Source organism: Lentinula edodes, assembly GCF_021015755.1.
Source record: "Lentinula edodes strain Le(Bin) 0899 ss11 chromosome Unknown C8R40scaffold_57, whole genome shotgun sequence".
In the NCBI taxonomy this organism is placed as follows: domain Eukaryota; kingdom Fungi; phylum Basidiomycota; class Agaricomycetes; order Agaricales; family Omphalotaceae; genus Lentinula; species Lentinula edodes.
In genome coordinates this window covers 122,003-145,570 of record NW_025764363.1, presented here as the reverse complement: position 1 = coordinate 145,570, position 23,568 = coordinate 122,003, and the positions used below count along the sequence as shown (strand labels likewise).

The window sequence follows — 23,568 nt, the reverse complement described above, 5'->3', positions numbered from 1 at the left end:
TGACTACCTGAACACAAACCCTGGGATCACACTATTGACCTGAAACCTGACGCCCCCGAAACTCTACGCACCAAAATCTACCCCATGTCAGTAAATGAGCAGAAAGAACTAGATCGATTCCTGGAAGACAATCTCCGGAAAGGATATATCCGACCATCCAAATCACCACTTTCCTCACCTGTCTTCTTTGTAAAGAAAAAGGATGGCAAACTACGATTCATACAGGACTATCGACGTCTGAATGAATACACTGTCAAGAATCGTTATCCTCTCCCTCTGGTTGCTGACATCATCAATTGTCTACGACAAGCCAAATACTTCACCAAGTTTGACGTACGATGGGGTTACAATAACATCCGGATCAAGGAAGGCCATGAGTGGAAAGCAGCTTTCTCCACTAACCGGGGACTCTTTGAACCACTGGTCATGTTCTTCAGCCTCACCAACTCGCCAGCTACGTTCCAGGCCCTTATGAACTCTATTTTTGCTGACCTTATCACGGCAGGAAAAGTAGCTATGTATCTGGATGATATCCTCATCTTTTCCGCATCCCTACAGGAACACCGGAAAATAGTTCATGAAGTTTTGGAACGATTAGCCAAGAATGACCTCTACCTCCGCCCTGAGAAGTGCGAATTTGAACAAACCTCTATTGAATACCTGGGCCTAATCATCAGCGAGGGAGAGGTTCATATGGATCCTGTCAAAGTTGAGGCAGTTAACAACTGGCCAGCCCCAACCTGCCTCTGAGATGTCCGAGGATTCCTAGGCTTTGCTAACTTCTACAGACGCTTCATTGATAGATTCGCTAAAAAGGCGTGAGCACTGAATGACCTCACCAAGAAGGGGGTGGGATGGTCTTGGGGTACCAATGAACAGGTAGCATTTGAGGCGTTAAAAGAAGCTTTTACCACAGCACCCATTCTAGTCCTCTGGGATCCTGACAAACCGACACGTATCGAAGTGGATGCTTCTGGGTTCGCAACTGGAGGGGTGCTATTACAACAGCAAGGAGATGGACTTTGGCATCCCGTGGCATTCCGATCTGCTTCCATGGACCCTGCAGAGCAGAACTATGAAATCTACGACCGAGAGATGTTAGCCATCATCGAAGCCTTGAAAGACTGGCGACACTTCCTAGAAGGACTCCCAAACCCCTTTGAAATTGTGACCGACCATCGAAACCTGGAATACTGGCAAACAGCACAGGATCTAAGCCGGCGACAAGCAAGATGGGCCCTGTGGCTCTCGCAGTTTGACTTTACCCTTACACATAGGGCTGGTAAAGCAAATGCACAAGCTGACGCTCTCTCCCGAGTCTCTCAACTCGAGGTTATGGATGCTGATGACAACCAACAACAAATAGTTTTGCGGCCAGAACACTTCCTCCGAGCTGCTACAGCCATCCTGTTCCAAAACCCCCTCGAGGAGCGCATTCGGAAGGCAAGCGAGCGAGAATTGGAGGTTCTTGAAGGACTACGTAAATTGAAGACACATGGACCCCACAAACTTGTGAATGGTCTAGCCGAATGGGAAGAGAAGGAAGGAATTGTCTATTACAAAGGCCGGGTGTATGTCCCACCTGATCCTCAACTACGCTGGGATGTCGTGGCACAGTGTCATGACGCACTCACAGCTGGTCACCCAGGAAAGCACCGCACCCTAGAGTTAGTCAGCCGACAGTTCTGGTGGCCTACAGTTCGATCATCTGTTGATAAGTATGTAGAAGGATGTGACAACTGTCAACAAAGACATGTAAGGCCGCAGCCACAATCATCTCTAGAGCCTCTGCCTGTACCAGGAGGACCATGGCAGGACATCGGCGTGGACCTCATTGGAGAACTACCGATGACACAAGATGGACACAATGCGGCAATCACCTTCACAGACCACTATTCCAAAATGATTCACTGCTTCCCCACTACAACCGAACTTACTGCCGAAGGAGTTGCCGACTTCTATTATAAAGAAATCTTCCAACTTCATGGACTGCCCAGACGATTTATCTCTGATCGAGGACCACAATTTGCTGCCAACATCATGAAGGCCTTGCTAGAACGGTTGGGTATTGAATCTGCCCTGACAACGTCATACCACCCTGAAACAAATGGCCAGACTGAACGAGCTAACCAAGAAATCGAAAGATACATCCGGATGTATGTTAGCCGACGTCAGGATGACTGGGACCGTCTTCTTCCTACCGCCGAATTTGTTATTAACTCTCGAGTACATTTTGCCCACGACAAAGCACCATTTGAAGTGCTCTACGGATATACCCCAGAATTCTCCATCCCCATAGGATCCTGGAAGGAATACCCTTCGATCACAGATCGGCTAGATGCACTCCGCCACGCTCGGGAAGATGCAGAATGTCATGAAGTCTCATGATGCGCCCTTTGATGTGCCATCAGCGCGGTGTGTTCCCATCAATCTGTTTTCACATGTTTATTGTACTTCATCACACGATCATCCCATTAGTTCCATTTGTTTCCGTATGCTTCCATACAACTCATCCTTATTCATCGATTAGTTCATTATGGTTCATTATCGACTCATTATTACTTGTATATATTGATTCCTCACTCTTGTTCTATATTGCATCGTTATTTACAATCGCTTACTCAGTAGACAAGAGTAGTATATAAAGGACAGTAGACAGGCCCTAGTTCCCCATCTCGACCTCTTGGTCATTGGGCAACTAGATTCCCTTTTGATTACTGGTGTGATTGGCCTCTGACGCTATCCCACTGATTGTTCGAGATCATTATTCCTCTCATCTGTGCTTCTTCGCTCCCGATCGCCTACTCCTACCATGTCGACTCCTGTCCCGCCTGCCCCAAATACCTCTGCTGAGGATCTCATGGCTCAGCTCATCAGACAAGTAGCTAGCCTTGCTACAGCCATGGAGGAATGCTCATCTTCCAAGTCAAGCATGAATAAACCCGAGGTTTTCAAGGGTAAATATGGCTCTGAAGCTCATCACTTCATGGCTCAGTTCCAAAATTGGGGATCAGAACAACCTGATCTCGCCAAAAGCCAGGTGAAACTTATCAAGTCTGCCCTGGGCTTCTTCACAGAAAGCGCCGGAGATTGGGCAACTCCCCATCTGCTACACTTCAGTGCAGAAAATCAAAAATCCCCCTTTCGGAGGAAATTTGTTATGATCACTTCTTTTTCATCTTATCTTTTTCCTTATCCCTTGTTTTATCTTTTATCTTTTGTCTTATCTTCTATCTTCCTTATCCTATATCTTGTCTTATCTTGTCACCTGACCTATTATTCATGCTTACTGATACAACATGCACTTTTCATTTACTTATATTAAACACAGCAATCTTACAACATGTATACAGCATGACAATCGAGCTTTCATTACTTACACATTGCTTTACTTATGCTCTACTCATGTTTACCACTATCCCAGGGCGTTGGGCATTACTAGGGCAGAGGGTTGTTTACTCGTATATAGGCTGTAGTTACTTGCTGTATTTCCTTAGCTTTGATCTCGTCTATTCTACCTGGTTTAGTCCAGAACTTTGCTTACTTCCTTTGTCACTTTGTTGCTTGAGGTTTTCTTGAGTGTGATGCCTGGTGACACCCGTTACTATCACCAGTCGCTGACAAAATTGGGATACGTTCCTGAAGGAATTTGGCCAACGGTTCGAACCAATGGACCCAGGTATGGAAGCCCATAGCGAGATCAAGAATCTCAGGCAAAGTAAAGGGCACAGAAGTTCAAGGATATTGGAGATTGGACTGAAATGTCTGATATTGATTTGCAGGAATGTTTCTTCACTGCCTTACTTCCAGAGATCCAACAACATCTCATCATCGTAAACATTGCCCAAAGAATTGCTCCGACTCTGAAGGAGGCAATCAAATGGGCCATATCGGTGGATGTCTACCTGCATGATCCCACCATGACCGGCCAAAATTCTGGACACGCTCCCACACACACTGCTCACACTGCCCCCGCTGACCCCCATGCTATGGACATTGATGCCACCCACACTAGTAATGGGAATACTAGGGAGGCATTCCTAGCTCGCATGCGAGGACGATGCTTCGGCTGTGATGCCCAAGGTCATGTCAAGAACGATTACCTGCCCACCAACCGTGGGACCATGCAATTGATCTCATACCTGGAGCACCGGCAACCATGTACACCAAGATTTACCCCATGTCCCTAAACGAGCAGGAGGAGTTGGATCGCTTCCTAGAAGAAAATCTGCGGAAAGGCTACATTGTTCCCTCCAAAATCTCGTCCCCAGTCTTCTTTGTAAGAAGGACGGGAAACTTTGTTTTGTACAGGATTACCGGAAACTAAATGAGTATACTGTGAAGAACCACTACCCCCTCCCATTGGTGGCTGATATAATTAGTCGGCTTCAAGGGGCTCGATACTTCACCAAGTTTGACGTACGCTGGGGCTATAACAACGTCAGAATCAAGGAAGGTCACGAATAGAAAGGAGCCTTTGCAACCACATGAGGGCTGTTCGAGCCCAAGGTTATGTTCTTTGGTCTCACCAACTCCCCCGCAATGTTTCAAGCACTTATGAATGCTATATTTGCAGACCTCATTGCAGCTGGAAAGGTAGCAGTTTACCTAGACAATATCCTCATCTTTAGCAGTGATCTTCAGGAACACCAACAAGTGGTACGGGAAGTACTAACCCGGTTGGAGAAGCACGATCTGTACCTACGACCGGAGAAGTGTGAATTTGAACAACAACAGATTGAATATCTAGGCCTTATTATATTGGAAGGGGAGGTGAGAATGGACCCTGTAAAGGTAGCTGCAGTTCGCGACTGGCCAGCCCCCACTAACCTTCGAGAGCTATGAGGGTTCCTTGGATTTGCTAACTTCTACTGACACTTTATCCGGAACTTTGCAAGGATAGCCAGGCCCCTGAACGACCTCACTTGGAAAGATGTATCCTTCACCTGGATGGACACCCAGCAACAAGCATTTGATACCCTTCAAGAGGCCTTCATCTCTGCACCCATCTTAGCCCTATGGACACTGGACAGACCAACCCCTATCGAAGTAGATGCTTCAGGCTTTGCTACTGGCAGTGCCCTCATGCAGAAGCAAGACGATGGCCAATGGCATCCTGTCACCTTTAGATCAGCCTCTATGCAACCAGCAGAACGAAACTATGAGATCTATGACCAGGAAATGCTAGCCATCATAGAAGCACTGAAGGACTGGAGGAACTTCCTAGAGGGACTACCCCAGCCATTCAACATCATCACTGATCACTCTAACCTCGAATTCTGGCGCACAGCTCAAGACCTCACCCGCCGCCAAGCTCGCTGGGCTCTATACCTTTCACGGTTTGACTTCCACATGATCCCCCGCCCTGGTAGAATAAACACTCAGGCTGATGCTCTCTCCCATATGGCAGCCCACCAGGTACTAGACAATGAGGATAATTGACAGCAGACGGTCCTTAAGCCCAACCCTAACCCCTAAGGTCCTTAAGCCCAATCACTTCACCAAAATTGCAGCTTCTATTCTATGGAACCCCTAAGAGGATCATATCTGGAAAGCCTCACAGCGGGAAGCACAGGTACTGGAAGGTCTCAAAACAGTCAAAGAGCATGGACTACAACACTTGGCCAATGTAATCGCTGAATGGGAGGAGGACAACAGTCTGGTCCACTACTGAAAACAAGTGTACGTGCCAGCAGACAGTGATCTGCGCACTGAAGTACTACGTCAATGTCATGACCATCCCACTGCTGGACACCCTGGGTTTCATGGTACACTCGATCTAGTTAGCATCTATTTCTGGTGGCCAACACTGTGCTCCTTCGTGGAAAAGTACGTAGAGGGATGTGAGACGTGCGCACGCAAAAAGATCTAAAGCACCCACAAGCTGTAACTCAACCACTGGACGTACCCTTGGGTCTATGGGAGCAAGCACATCAAACACGCTCTTGCTTAGATCATTTCTTCCAGCCTCGGTGCTCCACCCTCCCCTCTTGAGTTGCAAAGCACTAAGTTCATTGCTGCTACTCTTAATTTTCAGGCAGCTGAATGCAAACTTGGTCAAGACTTATGTAACTTATGCACATATTGCCAAGGTAATTGTAGATGACGCTTGCAGTATTTCAAAGAGTTGTCAGAATTCATAATCGCTGCAAAAAATTGTAGGCATATGAGTTCCGCAACTGCATACCTTCTGGCTCCAGTGGAATCAATGCCAGATCAAAATAGTCTGGTCAGGATCCACAACAGACAAACAGTATATATGTATACTCCCCTAAGGCAAATGCACCCCCTTCTGGTGAGGAGCGAGGAATCCAAAGCAAAGCAAAATTCTGAAAAAACCCAGCACTGGACCTTGCTAGTAGAATGAGACACTCTAACACTGTTAGAGGAACTTTCCAGATCCAATCTGGAAAGAACTATTAATTTTATTGCAGACTGGTTTTGGATAACCAAGGAACCCCCCTAACCAAGGAACCTTGTACTTAGTTCACTGTGAACCAGAAGGGGCAGCCAAGAGTGTTGTCTGGGAAACTAGACCTGAATAGGAAGCTCCTCAATTCCAAGAGACATTTCCTTGTGCAGGAACATTCATTGCCCAAAAATAATGAGCATCCTGGAATCAGCAATTCAGGTAACTTTTGGGGACCACCCTAACTATACATGTCCTTTTGCATAACCCAATGCCTTCCCAGAGTCAACTCACAGACACAGCCAGTAACACCAGTCTTGTCCCAGCAATACCAGATTGATGAAGCAGAAATGGAGAATGCACAACAATCATCACCAATCTCTTGACACAATCTGACAGCTCACTTGATCCCCAATCCTAATCCCCTTACAGATTGAGCAATCTATCAAGTAATGTCTGTTAATTGGGCGCCCAATTAAGAGGATTGCCTGTTAATTGGGCGCCCAATTAAGAGGATTGCCTGTTAATTGAAGCACTCAATTAAGAGGGATGTCTGCTAATTGGGCGCCCAATTAAGAGGATTGTCTGCTAATTGAGGCACTCAATTAAGAGGGATGTCTGCTAATTGGGCGCCCAATTAAGAGGATTGTCTGCTAATTGAGGCACTCAATTAAGAGGATTGTCTGCTAATTGAGGCACTCAATTAAGAGGATTGTCTGTTAATTGGACAAATTCAGGGCAAAATTCCTGAATCCAGGGATTTTTGAAATTATATCCAATCCAGGGAATTTTGGGGGCAGATTTGTTGCTTCTGGTGCTCATTGGATGGTTTTTTGGCAGGGACTCAGGCCTGGATCTGGGAAATAGATAGTTAGGCACTCAATTAAGAGGATTGCCTGTTAATTGAAGCACTCAATTAAGAGGATTGCCTGCTAATTGAGGCACTCAATTAAGAGGAATGTCTGTTAATTGGGCGCCCAATTAAGAGAATTGCCTGTTAATTGAGGCACTCAATTAAGAGGGATGTCTGCTAATTGGACAGATTCAGGGCAAAATTCCTGAATCCAGGGATTTTTGAAATTATATCCAATCCAGGGAATTTTGGGGGCAGATTTGTTGCTTCTGGTGCTCATTGGATGGTTTTTTGGCAGGGACTCAGGCCTGGATCTGGGAAATAGATAGTTAGATTTTAAATTTAAAATTTTGAAATTATTAAAATAATTCGGGGTTCCTGTCTTATTCCAAGCCTCCCCTTGGTTTCTGCTCCTCTGCGATTCCGGTTGGAACTGCTGCTCTTTCCTCTGCGCTTCATTGCGGTCCGTATCCATGGGGGTTGTCCAATGGGGGGCCACCATCTCTTGGTTAATACCCGTCTTCAAATGGCTGGCATTTGGGTGACACTTTTATACACCACTTGCATTGTTTTAATGAATTCGGGGTTACTGGATTGATTAATTAATCCTCATAACATGCCAACAACACTTGTCCACATTTCAAATCCAATAATTACACCTAATTGAGACAGCACCTATTGATTCAGTATGTTCCAGGCAAACTTAGTACATTCAGGAGGTTCTGAACATTTATTCCATGCAGGATATTCATGAACAACACCTCTTTGTTACCTGTAGTCCTCATTCTTTTGGCTAAGATCCAGGCCTGGGTCCTGAAATGAATACGAAATGCTTGCTTATTGCAAAGACAGTGGGGTTCCCCCTCCATACACCCCTATTGGCACCAAGACAGATCACATTATCCCCCCAAACAACACCCCCTTGCTAGATCTTTGTTGTATCTTATCCAACACCCAAGGCCCACCAACCAAACCCGTTGAAATTCAATAACTAGCCAAGCTCTTTGGCTTACTGGTTGTTAAGTAATATAGCTTAAGACTTAACGCAATAATAAGTCACAAGTTCTGAGTTAAACCAGACTTGGAGACTGTTGATACTCAACAGTTCACACTTATTGAAGAACAGTCTTTAGGTAATCCTCAGTATATAATGCACAACATTGTGAAATATTTTAACATCAGTAAAGTGATTATACATCCTCATCATCCCCACACCCCGATTAAAGGGCCAGAGATGGAAAGATTTCTCTTACCAGACCACCTTTGTTACATTTATCAAAACAGGATTTCCGTATAGTGCTTTACCCAAGATGGCAGTGTTTTTGGCACAATAAGACAATGAAAAGATAAGGTTCTCTGAGCTAAATTAGTCCCCCTAGCCTGCATGTTACTTGTATCTCCAATGGAAAGCTCGTCTTCCAGTCTTGCTGAATGAGAATGAAACTTTATTAGACAACCCTTTACCATGCAACATGATTCGCACATAACAGTAACTTCTAATGACACTGTGATGAATTACTGTTCCCCAATCTCAAGAAATCCATAAAATAACAAACTTAAGACTTCCCAAGTATAAAAATCCACTCATCATTTTCATTAAATACGTCTATGTTTAGCTGAAGATACAGATACTGTTTCACAACTGCTAAGATCACTTAAATCATCCAGCCCTGCCTCTGTCCTACGGATACCTTTCCAATCTCCTCGGAGCAAGTCCCCCCATCTAGTAAATCTACTCAATGATACCTTCCATCGACGTAGACGGCTCACTTCTCGTTCCTTAACCTCTTCCTTGCTAGCCTTAGACATGAACGACTTGTCGGATTGAAATCCGTTTGCAACCCAACGAAAAAGCCCGCCAGAAGAATATTGAAGCAAAGCAAACCGGGTCTCCCCCTGTTGGATCGGCACAGTCGAGTGGGTGATGAGAGCAGAAGGGAAAAGGATAGTGGACCCTGGCGGGAAACGAATGGCGAGGCGGAGCTCCCAAAGCACGAGATGACCCCCAAGGTCAGGGTTGTACTTTGCAAGGGGAGTATCGGCGCACCACCCATGAACGGTGTTGTCAGGGTCTTGATGAGGGGGCGAGAACGATTGGGGGCCAGCATTAACGGTTAACGCGGCATAGGCTGTGTTAGGAAAGTTCGCCCGGAGATGAGGATGTTGCCGAAGGAGTTGCTCGTTGGTCTTCTGGTATTCCATAAAAGTCTTGTGTGAATAAGAGTTAAACACCGCTGATAAGGAATTAAGCTAGATCATTGCATGAGAAAAGCCAAAACGCACATTGTTGAAACCCTGCTATCCGCTGTATTGCAGGGTTTCTAAGAAGATCCTCCACCGCCCTCTTGTTAGCCTCACCGTTGACACGATAATTCAACGGCTGTTTGCGCCCATTCCCGTACCCAAATCCAACAGTTCGAAATGCAAAATCTCCTCGACGCCCGTGTTGTTGTGCCTTGGTGAACGAGCTGCTCTCCCGGAAGGTTTCCACAGCCTTACTAGCCTCCTCCACCACAGTCCGCCATTCTTCACCAACGGAACCTGGAGGAACCCCCCCTAGAACTGCTATGACCCGATCAGAGGCGTCGAGAAGAACAACTCGAGACCTATATAACAATTTCCAGCCTGTGAGATAACGTTACGTTGAAATCTCAGACCGCTACGCACTCTCCATCCCAATCCAACAGTCTAAGGTTCGACTCGGTCAACGCGTCGAGGTTACGCCATAGTCGCTGTAGCCCGGGGCTGAGTTTAGTTCGAGAATATGCAGTCCAGCCGTTTGAGGCTGCGGGGAGCGAAGAGGTATCGAACGACTTGAGTTCAATGGGCCTAGCATCCTGCGCAGTCCGAATCGCATGCCCCTTGAGCTCTCCGCTTGCCTGTCTCTCCTGAGCAGCGGCCGCGCGTTTCCTACGAGCAGCGGCAGCCTTCTTTGCCTTTTTTGAAGAGTGACGTTTCGAGGGCAGGCAACAATGAGAGGCGGAAGGAACGTTAGAAGGGAAGGAGCTGGCTTCGAGAGACGTAACAGGCGATGACGAGGCGGCACAAGGCAATAAGCAATCTTCTTCGTCCTCAAATTCAACATCCTCGTCCTCCAAACTAAGACCCAAATCTTCCACCTCTAATCTAGCTGTGTTGTCATCCTTCAAAGCGCTCTTGAGATCGAATCCGTCGAATTTGAGGTACTGGGTAATAGAAGCTAAAGAAGGTTCTAAAGGACGTTAGCACCTGAGTAGTACGAAGAAATATAACTGAAATCGACGCATTGGTCAAGTCAAATGGAGCCCGTTCACGCGCCTGGCCTGTGGAGGGGCTTGACGGCGAGAGCGTACTCCCCAGGAACTTGACGCGTTTATCAAGTCAAGTGAAGTCCGTTCACGCGTCTGGCCTGTGGAGGGGCTTGACGGCGAGAGCGTACTCCCCAGGAACAAGACCAACGCGAAAGAAAGTGGGGATTCTTGGCGAGAAACTTCCGCGGAACACCTAGCCTTTGGAGAGGCTTAGGGAGGTGAGTCTCCCTACTAAGAACCCCCCCTGTGAGTAGCAAATAACAAAAGCGTACCTGAGAAACTTCCCTTGCCCATTTCCAGGCAATCTTGACGAACAGGTAGCTGAAAGGAGAAGAAGGTAAGCAACACTTTTAAGTTTAACGTCAGTAACTTGAAAGCATTAAACGAAGTCACATGCCTGAGTGAATCTTAGCGCCCGGCTAATATTTGAGTTTAGACGCGTATAAACGGCACGAAAACCAAATTTTAATCGCATAAGTACTCTAGGATTAGATGCAGTAGAGTAGATAATACCGGTACACTAGAAAGAATCTACACTAACACTAAGCAAAATAAAAACGCGATTCTGCACCAGCAATTATTGTCCATGTAGCAATCTGCGAGAAGAAATCGTAAGTAATCTAACGACGAGTTAACGATGCTTTCAAATGTAAGACAAGGTAACTTACTAATGAGGGACAGGTGCGAACGGTTACGCGATGATAGACCGCTTGAAGTGTAGAAATGTGAGAAAAAGGCGAGGATTATAATTCAAACCCACAACCCAAGGTAAGACCCTTTCCCGGAGGAGCAACCTCTTTGAGTACGATTGGTTCGAAGTAGACGTAGACGACAGCTATGAAGTGAGTAACTTTCTTGTTGAAGTTAATATACTCGAGAGCAAGATGGCGGACCAGTTCCATAGGCGCCGATGCTCTGGCTCAACACCCCCGAGCATGACTTGTTCAAATGGACAAACACCTACCACGGCCGACGCATGCTCATATGTAGGGTTTTGAAAAGCAAGGCGGTGGCCGGGTGGTCCAAGAAAACACGTTCGGCGTCGAAAACGAGTGAGAGGATTGCAGGAGGCGGGGTGACCGCTGTAGGACTTAAACGACCTACATACAACAAAAGAGCCCCATAACATACAAGAGATGACCTACGCACCTTAGAACCGTGAACCTGTAGAAAGTGGGCCCATACTTGGCCTTCAAACCTTCAAACTCACATAATGGGCACAGATACATTACAGCGCCTTCGCAAGCCCTCTTGAGACTGTAATGAGCTCCTATGAGGAAGGTAAGTAGTAGAATCTAAGAAATGGGCCTAAAAGTTACCATAAATGACTACAACCGGCACGCCGTCGTGGTCGTTGTGGCCGGACGTGTGGGTGTATATAGCAGCCTCGCATCTAGGAGAACGGTCACAAAAAGGACGGCACATAGCATACGTGCGCTTCGGCTTGCACAAACCGCGTCAGAGACTCGGATCACTCACTATTCGCATATCACCATTACGAACATGATGGTTTCGAGAAGAAAAACGCGCCGAGGTTGAGAAAACTAGAGTGCAGATGACGGTACGAGGGAACGAAGGGATTGAATTGATTTGAAACCCAACGCGTTCTTTTATAGTGACATCTAAGTCTAAGATCTTAAGAAAGGATGATATCATAATTAAATCCACTCGATTCGTCTAAATAATCTGTAAAAGGTAATTAAGAACAGAACCGGACGGGGTACCTGGGATGGATTCTTGGCTGGCATACGAAGGCATTCACCTAATTGCCGAATCTCACTCTAACGAAGCCCTAATTTGAGCGCGATTCCCTGTAAGAAGATACGCTCCTCTGTAATGAGTCTTTGTAAGTAAAAATAAGGGCTATCAGGACGAGTGGTGCAAATTCGCCAGAGGTCTTGGCTGGAACCCTATAAACATACCGTCCTGGATCAAGAGGTTTATCGGGAATGGAAGGCGGACAGTTGCGAGCCCATCGAAAGGGAACCCAACAGTCGTAGCAGAAGGGCCAGGACGCGGAGGACCTCGTTCGTATTCCCTTGAGAGAAGCAACAACAATGCTTGTAAAGGCCCAGAAACGGTTACACACCGCAACATCCGCATGAAACCCGCCTTTCACCCAACAGTCAGGACACCCATTAAGGACAACCGATTCCAGTATATTATTGAGTTCCCTAATTTATTGCTCCACCACCTGTTAGTTCGAATTGAGGACTGGAACGTTTGCAGTTACTGAATTTGAGATGGCTTTAGCGCGGTTATGAGGAATTTCAGCAGCGAGTTTCTTGCTGAATCGAGAGACGTCGGCGTCGGAAAGAGAATATGGCGTCTATTACAGGGTAAGCGGGTAGAGCTAAGGCGGACAGAATGAAGACACACAACGGATGAATTCAAAACTCCCCGTTCAGAGCGATGTAAGAATGTGCCTCTCTATCGAACGCAACCAACACCATTCGTAAACAGACCAGACTTCGAAGAGAACCACGCCGAGTCGAACGACGTGATCAATATCCAAGGGATCTTCCGAAGGGAAAGGAAGCTGAGGACAGAGAGCCGGTAATCCGTCACGCCCAGCTCGACCCGCTTCTTGGTACCATTTAATGAGCTCCCGGGAATCTTTGTGAATGACGGTGCGGACGGAAGAGTAGTCAACGCCTTGCCCTGAGTTGTATTGTTCAACTCTCGTATAGATAGGAAATCCGGACCCTTCGTTCCTTCAACGTCGACAAGAATATAATGCCCCAGTCCTGTTCACCCGTCCTCTCATTTTCTCTCTGGACAAGCTGCATAATGTTCTCAAAGTAACCCTCCTGCACAGTTCGCTCCACAGCGTACTTGAGGTTTCGTCTCCCACTATACTGACAGATTTCATCCACAACCGCAGCGTCGTTGATCTCCACAGCCTCAAGAATGACTGGCACGTAACGAGGCATTAAGGAATCGGATAGGAAGGTGATAGGAACAGAGGAACGGGCGAGATTAGGGGAACGTTTGAAGCAGGATCGAAAGTCAGAGTCGGTAACAATCTTATTATGGGCTTCATCAATGAAAACACCTTTGAGACGCTGACGAACCAGATCACAGGTAATCCAGTGGAGGAGTTCATCAGACCCAGCCTTGTGAGCAGAAACCAGGATGAGTTGAGCCGGGTGCTCCTCGTAGGAATCTTCACGCATATTTCCCCGTTTATACCCGTTTCGAGCATCCGCCGTTCGAAATTTTGAGTTAGAGCAATGAGAGCGCTGTCGACGACGAAGAGGTGGTGAGGGGGGAGGAAAGGAAACCCTCATTATTGCTCCACGCTGTTTGTCCATTGTTCCCATTTCCGCCGCTTTCAACCAAACCCCAATCAAATTTTCGACCGTCTCTGACAACGTATACTTCCCAGTTCACGCCGCTTGTCTGACCATGGGTTGGCTCCAGTGGGATCTCTTCAACAGCCTTGGCATCCGTTGCTAAAGGTTTACCATCATCTTGGGGAACGCTCGAATCTTGACAGAACTTTGAGTCTGTGACGTGATTCGAACATGATGCAGATGAAGGCGAAATGGAGTCCAGGGGCAAGGAAGAGACCGACATAGAAGGAATGGTAGGTGAGGATGAGGACGCGGGCTTGGCGGAAATCGAGATGTCTGACCCATGGCCAGGATGGGGTGATTCGCGGGGTTGCAGGGTGTTGGAGTAGAGACGAGCGAGGGCAGTACTTAACCTTTTAAAGTTGAAACGAGCATGGGCTTCAAGAGTGATGTTCGGGGTGTGGTAAATGTTGGTGGAGGGCTCACTGCGTCTGCTTAGGGGTATTTTGAGCAGCGGCTGCTCGAGGGTCAGGAAATAACACAACTTTGACTGTAGATTCTATCAAACAGACCGCAAACTTTCAGCGAGACATTCTCATTTCGCGAATACGACATAGAACGGATTAATTCGTGATATTACCCTAGGGTACAACACGGAAGTATGACAAGCTATTAAACATGGTCGAGGGGAAAGTGTTTCCTGTGACTCATATGTCTAGACGCCTTTTCCTGTAGATAAAAAGGAACAGTCAGGGTTGAATTGGCCACAGGATAGAATGAGAAGTATGGTTCAATATGATAGAAGATTGGGGGCGTCCAGAAATATAGTCCCTCGAAGCCTTCACACTTCAACGTTAATCGAATGCAGGCCAGCTTACCGTTGCCTCGGGTGTTACATATGAGATCATGTCTTTGATAAGCCCTTCCAAGACGCCTTGTAGATTGAGTAGAAACGCAGCACAATTGCCCTCTGGGATCGGTATCGCCGCAGAGATTTTTCCTTATTGACTTCATGCCTGTCGACTCGTATAAACACATCGAATATGTATAAGCTTGGAGCAGTCAGCAGCGGACAAGGACCAGGCCAATTTGGTATCGTCCTGTCCAGTACCACCAAAAAATTTGTATGAATAATAACAGCCTTCCTTGACGGTATTCGAAACGTACTTTCATAACTTTCATCAAAGCTCTGTTCGGGTGGTCATTTTGGAGGCCAATAGCCGTCTCGACTGTACTACCTCCGTCCTGGAAGACACAGTTCGAGGCTTACAAACTTTTCATCGAATAGTTCTGGAGAAGGAGTAAAAAGTTCACACGGGCAAAAGCGTGGACCACGCCTTCGACGAAGGACGGATATGACTCATGCAGCGCTCAATCAAACCGCCGACGGCATAATTCTCTCAAATAGCGCTAAATCGAGCGAAACTAATGAAACCGATGAAACTAATGAAACCGATGAAACTAATGAAACCGATGAAACTAATGAAACCGATGAAACTAATGAAACCGATGAAACTAATGAAACCGACGAAACTATCAAACTCTATCAAAGATATGCAAATCTTCATCGTCCTTAACAAGATAAGTGTAGTTTATTCATCAAAATTATTTGTATGCTGTTTATATACTGGGCCGTCTCAAACCTCAACACTCAACCCTTGGTAGTAGTATACGCAATGTCCATGCACAGAAAGACGCCAACAAGCTCACAATAAGTCCGTCATATCGAGGAAGCTTTGGAGGATAGCGTCTCCGTCATACGGATGCCCATTATGCAGAGATCCGTTATGCGGAGACCTTCCATACTTATAGATAATAAGACTTTCATCCCAGGTATCATCTTCCTCCTCCCATCCCGCCTCCTTTAACAGTCCGTCCCATGGAGAAACACGATTCACTGCCTGTAGACTACATGAAGCCAGTGCTACAGCAGGGTTATATTCCGCATCTCTCACAAAGTCGTACAGCTGGGGGTTGACACTATGATAATTTCAGATGTTGGAGTAAAAATTAGTAATGAGCAGTAAAACGTACTCTTTAGAATGACTGGCCACCATGCAGTGTGGCGCATCGTCGATTATCGCTAACGAGGCGTCGACCCCAGCGTCCAATAGCTGCAGAAGAAATATTTCGTGATATCTTTTGCTGAATGCTACATCTTTTGTTCCGTGAATCAATTTGATGGGGAATGTTATTCGGGCTAAAGATTTCTCATCCTGAGAAGAACAATGAACTTTAAGGCCATGGGCCAAAATTCGGTACTGGTCAAGGAAAGGGTAACACCATCTCCTCTCCGCCGTCTTTGATGATATGGACCATATACTGCATGTAATATTGATCATCAACGTACAGGATGGGCCTCAAAAGGCACTTACGCGTTGCATAGAGAAGATAGTTGAGGTTCAGAGAAAAGAAATTGTTTCTCCCCGAACTCAGCGTCATAAATCAATTCTTTCAGGATGGTTTTATTGTTCGGAAAGGCAGAAGTCCAAAGGTTCTCAATTTCGTGGTGTCCTTCTGCCACTTCTGTTGGCTATTTTGATTGACCATTAGAGACGAAAGTCATTCATTAAACACCCAAATCTCACCACTTCGAGACAAAGCGGCGAGACGAGGAACATTGACAGAACACGGTCAGGTTCCATTACTGCTATCTCAAGGACGGTGTTGGTTGCTGAGGACACCCCAACCAGGTGACAAGGAGGCAAGTCCAACGAATTCTGTAAAGGGGGTTAATCAGAGCAATGACTACTACCGTCAACGTGCCATTAACTGGATTGCATCTTCAGCCGCCTCAACATGGCCATACCAATTTGGCGCTGGATCTCCGGTGGTTTTTCCGTGACCTCTACAATCGAAAGAAAGAAGATTGTACTGCCTTAATCTCTGGTCGCTAAATTGTGCTACCGCCGTCACGGTCAATATATCATCATGTTGTTGATATGTGAATTCACCTTGAAAAATGTGTTCTGCAAGAAAGGCCGGGTGAAAGAATACGATTGTAGGGAGGCTAGCGTCGATTTGCTCGGCCTCTTCAAAGTTGGGTGTGGATATTGTGTATTTGAATCGGGTTTTCCCCGTGCTAGAAGTGACTTCAGCAAAAGGCATGGTGGATGGGAGAGGATAAGAAGGCCTTGCGACATACAGGGACTGTTTATATAGCACCCCAGACCCAATGTAGGGGTTTGAAAAACGAGGTTAATAAGGATGCATATTTACATGTTTGGTTCTGTGGGTAGCAAAGTTTATAGCGATTCAGTGAGCTTCCATTATGTACATATCTCGTCAAGTAAGAATGTAAAAAAAAACAAACGAAATTTTGAACTGAAAGTCGCTCGATTCCCCTCTAGAGTAGAAAAAATAAACATCAGTCATGTCTTGCAACCATACTTACCAGCAGGATAAGAGGGAGAAGGATTTTACCGTCAAGGAAGGACAAAGACATAAGCGCCCTCTGTAGAAACTATGGAATTTTCGCTATATTTCATGCGCTCTACATGTTATATACAGTTATTGGAGTTCAAAGATACACCACACCTAACAAGATGATAGTAACAAGTTATTTCCTGGTCGAAGACTTTGTAGTTTTTGTGATGTGTCTGGGAGGGCTCTGATCATCTTCGTCAGATTCATCCTCAATCCGCGGGTGTTCTGCGTGAAAAGGCGACGTCAACGATAGCCATTTTCCAATGAGGGCCGCATTGTAACTTACTTGTGGCCCGACTGTTCGGGGGAGTTGCAAAGATATTGCGGTTCAAAGCCGCGAAAGAGTTGTTTCGGCTAGATGTAGCAACGGCGGTGCGAACTGAAGATGAGGCCGCAATTTTACTGGAAGACGCTTTCGCATTGGATTCACGCGTGTCAATTCTCCGTGAAGAAGGTACGAAAGAGTGACTTCTGCTATACGTTGGAACAGCAGTGCGGGCAGGAGATAAGGGCGGAGTTTTGTTGGAGGACACTTCGGCATCGGATTCATGCATAGGAGTTCTGATTGAAGAAGGTGCAAAAGAGTGGCTTCGGCTAGACGTAGCAACAGCAGTACGAACAGAAGATGAGGCCGCAATTCTGCTGGAAGACGCCTTCGCATTGGATTCATCCGTGTCAATTCTACGTGAAGAAGATGCGACAGAGTGACTTCTGCTAGATTGTGGAACAGTAGTGCGGGCAGGAGACGGTGCCGGAGATTTGTTGGAGGACGCTTCCGCAACGGATTCATGAATGACAATACTACTCGAAGATCCCTGTGAGCCACGACTATTCTCTTCCTGAATTCCGCGAGTGACTTTTGAGAGTGCTCAATGTCAAACAATGATTAGAGAAATTTTCAGTTTACCTTTATTGACATTCACTTTCTCATGGCCGTTGTTTCCATCTTCAGCTCGACGAGGACGAGCAAATGTATTATTCTGCTGTGGACGAATAGGGGCAGGAGTAAAATAACTGTTCCTTTCGGGCTTCGAAGTCACTTCAAATGTCTTCTGCTGCGGCCGTGCAGAAGCAGGGGCAGGCATAGACGTTTGGGAAGTGTTTCTTTTCGACTTCGATATTTCTATAGGACAAATCAGCGCTTCAGTCCGGAATTCGGAGTTCAACCTTACTAGGGTGTGGCAATGGTACGGCCTCGACGACTGGTTTGCTCCTCCTGCTTGAGTGAGACTGAGAATCGTGAGTGGAAGGGTTCAACGTGTTCAAATCTATAAACCTGTGCTTTGCCTTCGTCGGGATTCTTGAAGGGCTTTCTGTGTCCGCCCGGCGGTGTCGTTTGCTCAAGGCGGGGGATACTTCAGATATCTCTATACCGTCAAGATCAGAGCGAGATTCCGCTTTCTTTCGTTTCAAAGGAGGCGTGCTAGGTATGGAGCCCTTTCGGACTGCGATTCCATGCAGCGGGGTTGTGTTAGCATAATTCGTTGAAGGTATAGGTGATACGGCAGTGATTGGGAGGTTTTCTTCCACCGAGCTGGAAGCAGCCGCGGTACCTCGGTTCCTTTTTGTTGATTTTTTTCGATTGGATGCAAGCAAATCGAACCCCGAAGAGTTGGTGGTAACTGCGGCGGCAAAGAAATCTTCAGTATCGTCTTGGTCTTCCAGATCTATATAATGTTTTAGCTAGTAGCATGATAGTTGTCCAGCACAGTGCTCACTATCTTCAGCCTCTGCAGGATCTGTTGCATTCTCTGCTTCGGAAGTGGCTAAAAGATAAATGAGACTAGCCTCTACAAACGATTGGCTGATGTTGAGCATTGATTCAGCTCACCGTCTCTGAAACCATTTCCGTCGGTGTCATCTGTTTCAACGCGACTTGTCCATCCACTATCCGTCTCGTCAATGAAACTTTGAGCCCCGCTGGCATCGGTGTCGTTAACCTGGGCCCCGGAAGAGCGAACTTCTTCGTCCTGTTCAGTAGTCCCAACCCGATTCCGCTTCTGATTCCCGTCTGAGTAGATGGGAGTCTGAAATATATCAGCATTTGTTTAGACAAAATAGTTTATCTACCTACATCATCACGATCAGCCTTCTTGTCATCATTTGTATTCCGAGTCACCCTTTCTTCAGCTACTTCCGAGTTGCCTTCATTCGTTGCAAGGACCTTGTAGGAAGGAATACTTTTAGCATTACTCCTGTAAAGAAAGGGTTGCTCACTTCATTCGTTCCCCTTGTCTTACTTCGCTCATTTTGCTCGACTTGAGGAGCATGCTTGGCTTTGGCCTTGGATCCTTTGACTCGCCTTCTGTTTTTGCTACCCTCTACTTCTTCTTCTGCATCGATCGCCGAGTCTTCTAACTCATCTTCAACGATTAACTTCCCACTGAGAGAGTCAGTGAGATCTAAACATTACACCGAGTTAAAGGTAATTCGCAACGTCATTTATACAACCTACCCTGGCCTAATTGCTTGTTGAGGAATGCATCAAACAGATGCTCCTTTCCTCGTGAAATGTTATAGATTATTATATCTGATGAATCGTTCGCAAGAAGATGGATAACTCTGACGACTTTTGATTGCGGCTGTCGGTGCGCACGGCCACGAATTTGACGTTCATCCTGGGCAGACCAAGGTTGATCCTGCATATCAATATAAGTAGATATAAGCCAGTTCTTCTGAGGGGAGAACATAACTTACAAAGAATATAACAACATCGGCAATGGACAGGTTGAGACCAACCGTCCCAACGCTAGAAAAGATAAGCACTCGAGGCCCACCATCTTGCTGGAATGCAGCAACAACGTTGGCCCGTTTATCAAACGAGTCATTTCCATCAATGGTGAAGCATTGAACGTCATAAATATCCAAGACCTAAAGAGGACAAATGAATGACAACGAACTTAATGACAGATGAAGTTGCGCACTTTGACAAGCAACGAGGTCATAGAAGGAAACTCAGAGTATATGAGAATTTTCCGGGTTTTCGAACGACCTTTCGGGCCATCCGACGGTTTCAATTTGGGAAAAACTGGCTTTCCGTCGATAAATTCCACATCTGGGACATCATCATCAAGGAGGTAGTGTTGACAAATCTGTGCACAAACGTCCATTTTCGTGGACTTAATCCTATTCCACTGGTCTATAGACTCGAAATCAGGATTTGGACTGCCGGGGTCAGTTTTCGGGAAGCAGAGAGTGAGACGATATTCCATGTAAAATTTCTATTCAAGGATCAGCGAGTAGATGTTAGATCGAAACTCTGAGTGCACGTACGCGTGTTGTGAATTTTCCGGCTTCGTTTCCTGTGGACGCACTTGATTTGGTTAATGAGTAACGTTCTTACACATATTAGCTATTAATCACCTAGCCTGGGCATCTTGTTGACGTTGAACTAGGATTTCCATTTCGCGATCACTAAGAGTGAGGACTCCCACTATAGTTTTGAATGGGGGAAGGTCCAGCAGTCTTTTTCCAGACCAGTCTCGGGAGTCGATTGTTCGTCTAAGGACATGGCCCAAGAACTGGGCCTGTATTCTCCGTACTGCCCGAATTTGAACCTGCTGTAAAGTCAATCCGTCGTCCTCTACTTTCTTTGCCTTCCGTATAGCAGCCGCATCTTCTTTAGCCTCTTCCGCAGAGTCCTTGGTCATGAAATGGGGAATTCCAATCAGACGCGCTAAGCTGGACAAATCCTATAAGGTATATCGTGAGATACAGCCAATGACAAAGGAGAGGAGAGTGAACGAGAGTACCTTCGAAGAGGTCAATAGAGGAGTCGCGGTTAGGACAAGCTTGACAGCGCCAAGTTGGAGCGCTCGCATTCCTGCGAAGTACTTGATGCCCACATTTCGCATTTCGTGGGCTTCATCTATAGTGACCGTTAGGAACTTTTGGTTGAAAAGAGTTCCTGAGCCGTCATGAGTCTGTTCGGGGAGCTGCCAAGGCCGTGAGGTCAGTACACCTCTTTCTAGACTTTGTCTGCTAATTCTTGAGTAGTCGTTTTGTAGCGACTAAAATGGCCATCAGTATACGAATATATGTGACGATATTGATTTACCGAGTGCGTTGTAAGAATAATTTTATTCTGGGGCTCTTGCTTTGAACTATGGAATGCTCCAGTCGGGCTCCAAAATGCAGCATTGCCAGTTTTTGGGCAATCGTAGAAAAAGATATCGAGGCTCCTTGGCCTGAACAGGGTCTGGATCTCATTACGCCATTGCGACCGCAGAGTACCGGGAGTAATTATGAGATGCGGTAAAGGTTCGATTTGTTCTTGGCCTTTAAGGAACTTGAATGTTTCTGTGGAATGTGAATCGCAACCCGATAGACAGCTATTCAAAGGACTCACTTAAGATCGGCGGCATTTCGTATGGTTGTTTGTGCTTCTGGATCATGACAGCCTGGTTCAAGAAAGCGATTAAACTAAGACATTGGGCAGTTTTTCCTAGCCCAACTTCGTCAGCCACTAGAACGCCAGTACAATGGTCTGCTACAGCAGTTTTGGTAAAGACGCTGCGGACGATGGAGTGAATTCCTGCTAGTTGGTGCCAATGCAGAGATAGTGGGTGAAGATTTCGACGGTTATCAGCCTCTGTCTCAAATTGCGTTGGTTTATCCCACGGAGTAACCCCATTCATGGATCGTAGAGTGTTGAACTGATGCGGTAAACGTTGTCGTAAGAAACCAAGACTTGCAGCCAACAATTCTGGTCTCATGTCGCTCTCCATTTCCATGCCTAGGTCACCGCCCTCGACGTCTCGAAACTTGAAAGATAGTTGAACAGTCTGGTCGATCAGAGGACGTCGATCATCATCGTCTTCTGGTGACTGAAAGTACTGTTGATATACGTCCATGAGATCTCTGAGATCCCCTGCTGTGGCGAGTTCCTTGAACGATTTTTCTTTGCCTTTGGAGAGCCCTAACACGGAAGCCAGTGAGTGTTTACAGCTTTAGTCAACAGAAAGCACATACGAGCCTTCGTCCCCTCTTTCCGTGGTGCCACTTGAGCTCCCATTGCGGACAGAATTTCATTTAGGCGGTCCAGTAGCTCTATGGCCTTTGTCGTATTCTCTGCGGTCCCATAAACATCAGCGACCTCCTTCCATTTGGCCACAGTTCGAATGGTGTGCGTTATTTTTGCTTTTGTGGGTTTACCCTTATTGAGCGCTGCTCATCGAAGTCGTAAGCGCAATGTTATGACAAAGAGAAAGAGTCCACCCTACCTTCAAAAGAGTTCACTGCAGCCTCTTCGAGTTTTGGAAGCCGAATGCGATCTCTTACAACGTGGCGACGGATGATATCCCAAGAATGCTGTATAAATATGGTCACCGGCCTTCTCAAATCGATCGGAAGGACGAAGGCTTCTGTCGGGAACACCTCCGTGCCAAAAAGAGCGAATCCCACATTGTCCAAGGCGCAGGATACGTAGAAGTCTGCATTTGGCCAGGTCGCATTTATGCTGCCTTCGTTCAGGAGAACGGTGATGGGGTGAACAGACGACTTGTGTAGACCTTCTGTGATGGCACGGTGTATGTCCCACTTTCTCCAGCTTTTAGTCACCCAGTCTGCCCACAGTTTACGACCAGGGTGTGCAGTAGCACCTTTCGTGCTTCGAGCGAATTTGATCTTGCGATCTTCCGTGTCAAGAGCATCGTAAGCTTTGAAATAAGAATAAATCGCATCCGCTGTGTCTCTCGTCCAACCTTCGGGAAGATGTTCGTCCTCTTCAGGAAAAAGTCCGTATTTGATCCCTGTACGGTCCTGCCAAGTCGACCATTGCCACGGAGAGCCGTTTTGGAAGAAGAGTTTGATTAAGGCACTAGCTACGGTATGGCTAGGCATATCTGAAGATCACTGGTGAGAAACGAACGATTTTGAAGAGACAGCCTAACTTTGTCGCAGATGCAAGGATGTAGATGATGGATGTTAGAAAAAAAAATTTGAAACTTTGGGGACAGTTGAAACGTTCGTTGGTTAAATGTGCGAACACCGCCGCTTGCGATCGCCCAGGTAGGAAGATGGATTTCGAAGTCAGCTCTAAGTAAGAATGAAGCGACAAATAAACTTGTAGACTGTTTGGGAAACATGTGTGTGACGCAATAAGGCAGACCCCGAGGTTTTAACAACAATCTGAATGCGAATGGAAGGGTGCGAGTTTTCAGTATTTCATGGCATCCATTGCGTGTCCACGAGCGGAAAAAGGATACTGACCTATCGTCGTTGGTCCATGTTGAAAGCCAGGAAACGATTTTCTTCTGGATATCACGGAAAGGATTACACCGTGTTCGATGGAGG

The 23,568-nt window shown here is 46.4% G+C and overlaps 4 protein-coding genes across 4 annotated transcripts; all 4 read right to left on the bottom strand.

Annotated features, from left to right (window-relative positions):
• Positions 1–8,858: 8,858 nt before the first annotated feature.
• C8R40DRAFT_1059915 (uncharacterized protein) lies at positions 8,859–9,855 on the bottom strand (the record flags this gene model as incomplete). Its single annotated transcript, XM_046225313.1, has 2 exons — positions 8,859–9,496; positions 9,546–9,855. Coding segments are annotated over 2 exons (948 nt in total), but the record flags the coding sequence as incomplete, so codon positions are not given.
• A 3,127-nt stretch (positions 9,856–12,982) lies between these two features.
• On the bottom strand, positions 12,983–14,131 carry C8R40DRAFT_1074198 (uncharacterized protein; the record flags this gene model as incomplete). The annotated part of the gene is made up of 3 exons (XM_046226677.1): positions 12,983–13,213; positions 13,258–13,794; positions 13,934–14,131. The coding sequence occupies 3 exons, from the start codon at positions 14,129–14,131 to the stop codon at positions 12,983–12,985; spliced, it is 966 nt and encodes a 321-aa protein (XP_046080339.1).
• A 1,708-nt stretch (positions 14,132–15,839) lies between these two features.
• On the bottom strand, positions 15,840–16,956 carry C8R40DRAFT_1059816 (alpha/beta-hydrolase; the record flags this gene model as incomplete). Its single annotated transcript, XM_046225304.1, is given in 6 exon segments — positions 15,840–16,170; positions 16,224–16,381; positions 16,437–16,568; positions 16,598–16,599; positions 16,611–16,751; positions 16,803–16,956. The coding sequence occupies 6 exon segments, from the start codon at positions 16,954–16,956 to the stop codon at positions 15,840–15,842; spliced, it is 918 nt and encodes a 305-aa protein (XP_046080338.1).
• A 451-nt stretch (positions 16,957–17,407) lies between these two features.
• C8R40DRAFT_1176905 (P-loop containing nucleoside triphosphate hydrolase protein) lies at positions 17,408–23,115 on the bottom strand (the record flags this gene model as incomplete). Its single annotated transcript, XM_046232591.1, has 18 exons — positions 17,408–17,499; positions 17,561–18,130; positions 18,182–18,397; positions 18,447–18,941; positions 18,993–19,040; positions 19,106–19,301; positions 19,349–19,438; positions 19,492–19,676; positions 19,730–19,913; positions 19,972–20,145; positions 20,199–20,495; positions 20,548–20,587; positions 20,638–20,966; positions 21,027–21,284; positions 21,332–21,573; positions 21,623–22,192; positions 22,246–22,440; positions 22,497–23,115. The coding sequence occupies 18 exons, from the start codon at positions 23,113–23,115 to the stop codon at positions 17,408–17,410; spliced, it is 4,800 nt and encodes a 1,599-aa protein (XP_046080337.1).
• Between the last annotated feature and the right edge of the window lie 453 nt (positions 23,116–23,568).